The sequence below is a fragment of the Microtus ochrogaster genome, chromosome 5 (genome assembly GCF_000317375.1).
Source record: "Microtus ochrogaster isolate Prairie Vole_2 chromosome 5, MicOch1.0, whole genome shotgun sequence".
NCBI lineage: Eukaryota > Metazoa > Chordata > Mammalia > Rodentia > Cricetidae > Microtus > Microtus ochrogaster.
In genome coordinates, this window is record NC_022012.1 from 14894962 (window position 1) to 14904859 (window position 9898).

The following is a 9898-nucleotide window of genomic DNA, read 5'->3' on the forward strand; positions in this document are numbered from 1 at the left end:
CAAAGACTCAGGGACAGTACATACAAATACACCACACACAAAGACTCAGGGACAGCACACACAAACACACTACACACAAACACACCACACACAAACACACCACACACAAATACACCACACACAAAAACTCAGGGACAGTACACACAAACACACCACACACAAAGACTCAGGTTAGCACACATAAACACACCACACACAAAGACTCAGGGATAGCACACATGAACACACCACACACAAAGACTGGAGCCCGGGGTGAGGGATCAAACACCTACCTGCAGACCCGGAGGACCAATTACACCTACAAAGCCTCGAACTCCATCGTCTCCCTTTTGCCCAAAGAGGCCAGGGGGTCCCCGGCGACCCTGAGCCCCATCAGCACCCTGTAAAGAAGATGGGGACAAACATGTTGGTGTTCAGATCAAAGGTTGCAGACAGGGTCAAAGGTTAGGACAGAGGCTAGGGTTTGGAGTCAAGTTTGGTGAGTCAGGTTTTAGTTTGATGTGGAGCTCAGACTCAGGCTCAAAGCTGGAGGAATGAAGTACCAGGTGACATTTTAAGTTAGTGACATGCTATATCAGAACTGTGGTTCGGGTACAGTTATGATCAAGGTTCATAGGAGGTTGAGACGAACTTTAGGCATAGATGGAAGTTGTGACCTATAAGTTTGGTGACACTCTGACCTGAACCAGCAGGTCGTTCTTCAGTGACAGGGTTCCTAAGGGGGAGGTGACCAGGCGATGAGAAGATACAGAAGACAGAGAACTGGAATTGGGGTCTTGCACGAGCTGTCTTATGCTAAGCATACTTATTAAGAAATACAGCTCAAGCAGGAAATGGTGGCGCACACCTTTAACCCCAGCATTTAGGAGGCAAAGGTAGGCTGATCTCTGTAAGTTCAAGGCCAGCCTGGTCTACAGAGAGTTTCAGGACAATCAGGGCTGTTACACAGAGAAACCCTATCCCGAAAAACCAAAAAGGACAAAAAAAAAAGGGGGGGGGGCTGTGGTCATGTCTCTTCACAGTAATAGAAATCTTGACTAGGACATATGCTGGAGATAGGGTCCTGTGAAAGAATGTGGATCAGATGCAGTCACGAGGTGGTGCCCCACAGTGCCGTACTAGTGGCTGTATGAGAAGACCCAAGTTCACAAACTTGCTAATAACACACTATGTCACTATGTGGAGAAGAAGCAAGAAGACGCTGGCCAGATGCCAGCACCACTGTTAGGGATTTCCCAGCCTCCAGTACTGCGAACACCACGGTTAGGGATTTCCCAGCCTCCAGTACCGCCAGCACCACTGTTAGGGATTTCCCAGCCTCCAGTACCGCGAGTCACACACAATCATCATTTAGCCTCGGTGATTTGTAACAGTATCGGAAAATTAACTACCGCAAGGCTAGAGTCTAACTCAATGTTCAAGTTCCCATCTGAGGCCGGCATTGGAGTGAAGAGACCAGGGCTAAGCTAGGATTTGCATGATTTGGGTTTTTGATTTGGATGAAGATCAGAACAGAAAACAGAGAGTATTGGGCTGAGATCAGATTCAAGGTCAGAGTTGAGTTCACCGTGGGTGTTGGCATTGAGAGGAGACCAAAGTTGGGCAAGGATGCTGGGATTTTATTCAGAAGAATGGCTCACTGTCTTCACTTAAGGACCCAGGGTATAGTCGCCAAGCTGGGAGCACTCACCGGAGGCCCTGGATGGCCTGCTGGACCCCTTATCCCTATTGGTCCAGGTGGGCCCTGAAGCGGGAAACAAAATCAAAAATTCTATCAGAGCTGAGCCTGGTGGTACAGGCCTGTGACCCCAGCACTCGGGAGAATCAGGAGTCAAGCCACATAGCAAGTTTGAAGCTAGCCTGGGTTACACATGAACTCTTTCATCTAAAAAAAAAAAAAAAAAGCAAATTAAAACACAACATCATCTTGGCATCAATATTTATCTCTTTCTACTTTCTGACTCTGGAAACCATGTGCCCACTCACACCACCCTGGTCTACAAGAGCTAGCTCCAGGACAGGCTCCAAAGCCACAGAGAAACCCTGTCTCGAAAATCCAAAAAAAAAAAAAAAAGCAAATTAAAACAAACCTCGCCCTGGGATGGAGTGGAACCAGTTGGTGCTGGGAGTGGGGAAAGTGGCTGGCTACAGGCCATGGTAGAGTCTCACCATGGAAGGATAGGAGATTTTGAGGCCCAGAGTGCCTTTCTCTACATTTTTATTTTATTTATGTATTTTGTATTTGTGTGTACATGTGTACACCAGCTTCTGAGAGTCAACTCTTTTCTCCTACTGCAAAGGCCCTGGGGATGGAATGCAGGTCCTCGGGCTTAGCAGCAGCTTTATCCACTGAGCCTTGTCACCATCCCTAGAGAGGTCTTTCTCACTCTCCTGTGCTCTCGGGGCTCAAACAATGCTCAGCTGGGGACCTTTGCACTTTCAGCCTTAGTGAAATAGGTACCAAAACTCTGAGGGAAGCAGAGAGCCAAGGCCACCCCATATCTCCTCCCATGAACACACCCTCCCTGGGGACCCCCACTTACTGCATCTCCTTTATCCCCTTTGCTTCCCTTGTGACCAGGCATCCCTACTTCTCCCTGCAAGATAAATGCATTAGGAAGTGTCCAGTGCCCATCAGATCCACCCCTCTCTGTACTGTCCCTCTCCCTGGTCCCCTCACCTTGTCTCCTTCCTCTCCAGAAGGCCCTGCAGCTCCAGGGGGTCCTTGAAGCCCTGGCAGCCCTGGGATACCATCTTTGCCAGTGGGACCAGGGGCACCCCGTTCTCCCTGATGGAAGGAAAGAAAAGAGAGAAGTTAGGAGCAGGTGACACAGGGAAGGATATCTGTATAGAAAGTTGTTTAAAATTGAAACTATCCATCCTGAAGAGAGCTCCTTAAGTCTCAGGATACAAACAACACACAAGTCTCAGAAAGTTCCTAAAACTTACAAGATTTACCAGGTCCCCTCCTCAAGCCTGTAGAAGCAGTTAACAACTGCCAGAGATAGTCTTTGGCCTGTCACACTGCTTGAAAGTTATACAGGGAGCTCCAGGAATATAGTTTTTCTGAGCCATGAGCCAGGCTGGAATGGTCATTCAGTGATACAGCTACCTTTGAGTCAGCCATGTTTTGTAAGGGACCCATGGTCCCTTAGTAATCCCAATAAACTCACAGCTTCATTAAGCTGGACTTGGGAAAGATCATTTTAAGAATTAATTTTTTTTTTCGAGACAGGGTTTCTCTGTGGTTTTGGAGCCTGTCCTGGAACTAGCTCTGTAGACCAGGCTGGTCTCGAACTCACAGAGATTCATCTGCCTCTGCCTCCCAAGTGCTGGGATTAAAGGCGTGTGCCACCACTGCCCCCCTTAAGAATTAATTTTTTTTAAGATTTACTTTATCTTTAATTATGTATATATGTATGTGGATGTGAATGGTTAGGTATGTGCATATGAGCACAATTGCCCATAGAGGCCAGAAGAAGGTGACAGACAGATCACCTGGAGTTGGAGTTACAGGCAGCTGTGAGCCCACCAATATGGATACTGAGAATGGATCTCAGGTACTCTGCAAAAGCAGTAAGTACTCTTACTCACTGAGTCATCCTTTCTCCAGCCCACAGAAATAGAAATTCATTGGTCAGCTGTTGATGTCCTATCTAGAGTGAGTAGATGCTTTCTCACATCTCCCCAGAAAAAGTCACCCATCCAACAGACACTTACCGGAGACCCCTTCTCACCAGCAGGACCAATAGGGCCTTGCCCACCAATCTGGCCGGGAAGTCCAATGCCACCAGAAGGGCCCACAGGACCACGCTCACCCGGGGAGCCCTGGAAAAAGAGTGGAGGGCCAGGAATGGCTACAACGACAGGGCTCTTGACACCAGTATTACATCTTATACGCAGTCAGAGGGCATCCGTGAGCACCTAAGAGATGACCCTCTCCACAAACCTCAACTGCTCTCACCTTCCTCAGCTGAAGACCACAAAGCCCAGCATGAATTGCCCACCTGCTTGCCCCCATCTTGTCCTCACTCACTCAGGCGGAGCTACACAGACCTCGCTGTTCCTCACACCCCAGGGCCTTTGCACATGCTGTTGTTTCTGCCTAGAAACCCTCCTCTGGGTATCACAGGGCTCCATGCTCATCTCCTCTGGGTCTTGACCCCTCAGGGATGCCTCCCCCAACCAGCCTGCTGAAGATGCTCTTCCCAACACTCCATGTACTCTGTTCCTTCTCATGTTTGTTCCTTTTCCGTTTCTCTTCCCTTTCCTTTCTCTCTCCTCCCTCCTTCCTTTCCTTCCCTTTAGCACGGCCTTAGTAAGTAGACCAGGCTAGCCTCAAACTCCCTTTGCCTCAGCCTCACATGCCAGGGGACATTCTGCACCACCACATGCAGTCCATAGAATATTTTTCTTGTTCTGCACGTGCACGGGTGTGCATATGGACACATGTGTGGGGGCATCTGAACATGTGTGCATATGGAGGCCTGAGGTTGGTGTCAGGGCTCATCCTCGATCTTCCACCATGTCCACTGAGGCAGCATCTCTCAGTCAAACCCAGAGCTCGCTAACAAGGCTAATCCCACTAACAAGGCTAGTCCAGCTAACTCTCTGGCTTCCCAGGATGGAATTACAGGTGGGCCGCCCTGCCCACCGTCATTCCCTCAGGCACTAAGGCTCTAAACTCAGGTCCTCAAGCTTGTGTGACAAGGACTTTACCCAGTGAGCCAGCTCCCAACCCATCCCTATGACAGCTGCTTCAGAGGAGGAAACCTCGGCTCTAAAGACACAGCCCTCTCCAGCCCTCTCCCCTTCCAGCCAGTGCACTTATACTTACATTGGCCCCAACAGGGCCTGGGGGACCCTTGTCACCCTTCAAACCAACGGGTCCCTGGGGAAAGAAATGACCAGTCAGAAAATCTCCCAGGCACCCCAAGGGTTTGCCTTCACTTTGGGGAACCCTCATTATCCCTAGACCTATCACAGATGGGCCCTGAGTTCTATAGATCTGTCCACTACCATATCTTTATGTGTGTGTGTGTTGTGTGTGCTCCCACCTGCCTGGACACACTTGTCAAGATCAGAGGACAAGGCCGGGCGATGGTGGCGCACGCCTTTAATCCCAGCACTCGGGAGGCAGAGGTAGGCGGATCTCTGTGAGTTCGAGACCAGCCTGGTCTACAGAGCTAGTTCCAGGACAGGCTCCAAAGCCACAGAGAAACCCTGTCTCGAAAAACCAAAAAAAAAAAAAAAAAAAAAAAAGCAGAGGACAAGCAGCAAGAGTGAGTTCTCTCCTTCTGTAACGTGGGTCCTGGGAGCAAGCTCAGTTCATCAGCCCTGGCAGCCTTGTCACCTGCTGAGTCATCTCACCGGCCACCACTAACACTCTTATCCAGGCCCCCTCCAGTTTGCCACCCCGGTAGCCACTCTTGGAAAAGGCTCCTTTCCTCTACCCCTCAGCACCACACTCCAGTGACTCTCCAAAGATACTCACTGGGTCGCCGGGAGCTCCTTGGGAGCCAGGAAAGCCCATAGGCCCAGGTGGGCCCTCCTTCCCAGGGGACCCCAGGGGTCCTAGCTCACCCTGCAGACAGCCAAAGAAGAGAAGTTAGCCTCAGAAATGGGATGTCTCTCTAGACTCTGGGCCCCTCCCCAAGTAACTAATTTCCAGCCCAGGATTTGGGTGATGACTTTGGGGCAGTTTATCCAAGATCTTACCTTGGCCCCTTCTCTGCCTTCTATGCCTGGAATACCTTGTTCACCAGGAGGTCCAGGGGGACCTGGGGGGCCCCTCTCGCCGAGAGGACCCACGTCCCCTACCTTTCCCTGGAAACAAGCAAGGGACATCTTGAGCAGCCTGGAGGTGGGGCGTACGTCAGACCTCCAGCTCCATGGGTTCCTTGGGTGATACAAAATGGGGAAAGGCTGGTGGGGTCCATTCTGACCTGAGGACCAAGGACGCCGGCTGGTCCAGGGGGCCCTGTATGACCTTGGAAACCCTAAGGAGAGAAACGGAAAAGGGTATCACGTGGGAGGAAGAAAAGGAGAGTCAAGGCCCTGGGGAGACAGCTCAGTGTGTAAAATGCCCCATGAAGCAGAAGACAGTTCAGCTTCCCAGCATCCATGCAGAGTCATCCCAGTGCCGGCAAAGTGGAGACCAGTGGCTTCCTGGGGCTCACTGGAAAGCCAGTCTACCCTAACCAGCGAGCCCCACATGCCAGTGAGAGGTCCTTCCTCAAAAACTACGACAGGAGCCAGGGAGACGGCCGACTGAGTGATCTCTTGCTAGTCAAGCAAGAGAACCCAGCACCCATGTCAGCCACGCGGTAACTCTCACGCGGGTGACCCCAGCACTGTAGCGTAGAGGCGGGTAGGTCTTGGAAATTGTTAGTCAGCCAGCCTAGCCAAAATGGCAAGCTTCAGGCTCAGTGCTTAAAGGTGAGATGGAAAGGGATGGAGGAGGATACCGGGCATCCTTTTCTGGTCTCTTTGTGTTCACGCGCATGCACCACCCCCTCCATACACAAGGGCCCAACACAGTTGGAAGTCAGAGATCGATGGCCACTTACCAATTCTCCTCTTTGGCCAGGGTGCCCAGGTACCCCATCTTTCCCTTGAGGACCCTGGGGAACAAAGTAAGTGAAAATGAAGATTTAGATCTGGAGCCAAGCCACCCTGCACCCTTCCCCACTGACTCAGAGTCAGGGTGACATCACTCACTGGGGGGCCCTTTGGTCCAGGGAATCCTGGGGGACCTTGCAGACCGGGGAGACCCTGAAATGGAACCAAAAATCATTTCGTCATCTCTCCTGAGTGTCTTGCATCTAAATAACCTTAAAAGTCAGTATAGTGCTGGCAAGGTGGCTCAGTGGGTCAAGGTGCATTTACTCAGATAAAGCTATGACCTGCGCTCCATCCCCAGATCCCACAGGTGGATGGAGGGAACCAACTCCTTTGAGTTGCCCTCTGACCTCCACAGTCACACAGAGGGAGAGTTTTGTTCCCTTTTTTCCTTAAAAGTCAGCAATACTGAGCAGCTGCAGCATGCCAGGAATGGTGCTGAGTACTCGCTGGTGGTATACCATCTCAGTCAGCACTGCAGCCCACCAAGGCAGGACCACAGTAACTGCATTTTATAAAAAAGGAAACTGAAGCAAAGAGAAGTTAAGCTAGTTTCCCAAGGTCACACAGCAAGCAAGTGGGACAGCTGGGAATAGAACTCATAGATCTCTGGCCTTGGAGGAGGCTGACCTCGTTCATAGATACACACGCTGCTCAGAATCACACTCAAACTGCTCGGAATCACACACACACACACACACACACACACACACACACACACACTCACCTTTTCTCCAGGGGTCCCAGGAGACCCGTTTTGACCCACATCACCCTAAAACAGAATTAATAATCTTCAAGACCAGAACACACTCAACTGGGAGGATTTGGCAGGGAGTTAGCCTGAGATAGACCAAAGGCCCTTAATCGCTCCCATACCTTGGGGCCAGGCTGGCCTGTGGCCCCTGGTTGTCCCCGGTCTCCTCGAGGGCCCTGAATAAAAAGAAATTTTTAAAAGGAAAAAAAAAAAACAAAGAAGAGAAGTGAGAAGATGGGTAGGTCTGAGAGAAGACACCACACAGAGGCCCCTTCCTCCAGAATCCATCCGAGTCCACCAGCAACAGGGACAGCACCCAACCTTTTCCCAACCCTCTCACGACTTCGCTACCCCATCTCCCCTCAGACCTGCTCCCCTGTGTAGAGCAGGTATCGCTTCCTTACCGGCACACCGCGCTCTCCTTCCTCCCCTGGCTGCCCTGCTTTGCCCTGAAAAGCAAGTCAAATCAGAAAGCCTTGAGCTTCAGGAGATACACAGGCACATGTGTGTTCACGGGTGAGAACAGGCACGCACGTGTCCACTGGTGGGAACAGGCACGAGCGTGTCCACTGGTGGGAACAGGCATGAGTGTGTTCACGCGTGGGATGTATGTATTATACATGGGCACACGTGTGTCCACAGGTGGGATGTATGTATTATACACAGGCACGCGTGTGTCCACGGGTGGGGAACAGGCACACGTGTGTCCACGGGTGGGACCAGGCACATGTGTGTTCACGGGTGGGATGTATGTATACAGGATCTCTGCAAAGAAAAACTGCACGCGGGGAGTGAAGCCAGCCCAAAGGAGAAACATATGCTGTAGGCAGCAATGCTGGAGGGGCGAAACCATCTAAGCCCTTTAAAACAGAAGCCCAGGTACCAGACACAGAGCCACAGAATTCGGTGCTTGCCCTGCTGGACCACAGCATTTCCTGACAGTGCCCCTATTCCTCCCTGTGGAATGAGAATTCTTTCCATGGCATTGTAATTTGCTTTTGTATTTAACTTTTTGGTTTGGGTTTTTTTGTTTTTTTGTTTGTTTGTTTGTTTGTTTTTGAAAGGGTAGGTTCAAGACAGGGATTCTCTTGTTACAGCTCTGACTGTCCTGGAACTCACTTTGTAGATCAGGTTGGCCTCAAACTCACAGAGATCCACCTGCTTCTATCTCCTGAGTGCTGCGATTAAAGGAGTGCACCACCACCACCTGGCTTGTATTTGGCTTTGAAGACATTATCAGTTTGAAAGACCAGGAAATTTTCCAAGTTGATTATATTTTACATTCAGAAATAAGCATGAGACTCTGGGAACAGGAAATGGGAAGTTACGGTTTTAAATTGATGTGTTAGTGCGTCCAGTTGACAATGGGTGTAGCTATACCAGTTAGGTTTTCTTTTTGTAAAATGTGGGGGTGGGGTGGGGGGTAGGTGTGTATGGGTGTGTGTGTGCTGTGTGTGGGTGTGTGGGGTGCATATGTGTGATGTGGGGGGTGTGAGGGGTGGTACGTGGGTGTGGTGTGTGTGTATGGGTGTGTGCTGTGAGGGGGTGTGTATGAGTAGGGGGTGCATGAAAGTGCAGGTGTTCCCAGAGCCTAGAAGAGGGCATCAGATGCCCAGGAGCCAGAGCTACAGATGAATGGGAACCACTTGAAGGAACACTGAGAACCAAACTCCAGTCCTCCTAACTGAGCCATCTCTCCAGCCCTGTGGTGGCTAGTGTGAACTGTCAGCTTGGGGCACTCTAGAACCAGCCTGGGAAAGAGTCTCAGTGAGGGAGTGTCTAGATCAGGCTAGCCCGTGGGAGTGTCTATGAGAGTGTCTTTTTTTTTTTTTTTTTTTTTTTTTTTTTTTTTTTTTTGGTTTTTCGAGACAGGGTTTCTCTGTGGTTTTGGAGCCTGTCCTGGAACTAGCTCTTGTAGACCAGGCTGGTCTCGAACTCACAGAGATCCGCCTGCCTCTGCCTCCCAAGTGCTGGGATTAAAGGCGTGCGCCACCACCGCCCGGCTATGAGAGTGTCTTGAATGACAGAGGAAGACTTACCCTACCAAGCAGAAACTGTACAGACACCCACCTTCCCATACCCTCTGGATCACAACTCACCCTTTTGCCCTTCTCCCCCAGTGGTCCCAGGGGTCCAGGAAATCCAACAGATCCCTAAAGAGAGAGAATTCGACATGAGACTCTAGGATTAGTGAGCATCGGCAGAAGCAGTCTGACTCCATCCTTTGCTTTCTTGCATGGCCTCCAACCCCAGCCTTCCCAGAGGGGCCTCCGACTCCTCCCCACCTCAGCAGCCACACTGCTCCCCTCCAGATTCCCCAGCTGTGCGAGCAAGTTCCTGCCCAGAACCTTTGCACACGTCCTTCTTCCACCTTGAATGCTCTTCCATTGGGTCTACACAAAGCCAGTCACTTACCATTTACAATTTCTGTGTACATGTGTGTGTGTGTGTGTGTGTGTGTGTGTGTATGAGTGTGTGCAGGTGCACATGTAGAAGTCACACAAGAGTGTCAGGTGTGTGTGT

The 9898-nt window shown here is 50.7% G+C and overlaps 1 protein-coding gene across 2 annotated transcripts in view; it reads right to left on the bottom strand.

Moving 5' to 3' along the window:
* Col5a3 (collagen type V alpha 3 chain) overlaps nt 1–9898 on the bottom strand; it is a 48160-nt gene that overhangs the window by 9508 nt on the left and 28754 nt on the right. For both annotated transcript variants that reach the window (XM_013346312.2, XM_026779362.1), the window contains exons 32-46: nt 9475–9528; nt 7780–7824; nt 7498–7551; nt 7349–7393; nt 6721–6774; nt 6570–6623; nt 5946–5999; nt 5719–5826; nt 5495–5584; nt 4838–4891; nt 3721–3828; nt 2681–2788; nt 2544–2597; nt 1691–1744; nt 273–380 (exon numbers count right to left, since the gene is read on the bottom strand). In XM_013346312.2, the coding sequence (XP_013201766.1) occupies nt 273–380; nt 1691–1744; nt 2544–2597; nt 2681–2788; nt 3721–3828; nt 4838–4891; nt 5495–5584; nt 5719–5826; nt 5946–5999; nt 6570–6623; nt 6721–6774; nt 7349–7393; nt 7498–7551; nt 7780–7824; nt 9475–9528 (1044 nt within the window). The remainder of the gene's footprint in view (nt 1–272; nt 381–1690; nt 1745–2543; nt 2598–2680; nt 2789–3720; nt 3829–4837; nt 4892–5494; nt 5585–5718; nt 5827–5945; nt 6000–6569; nt 6624–6720; nt 6775–7348; nt 7394–7497; nt 7552–7779; nt 7825–9474; nt 9529–9898) is intronic.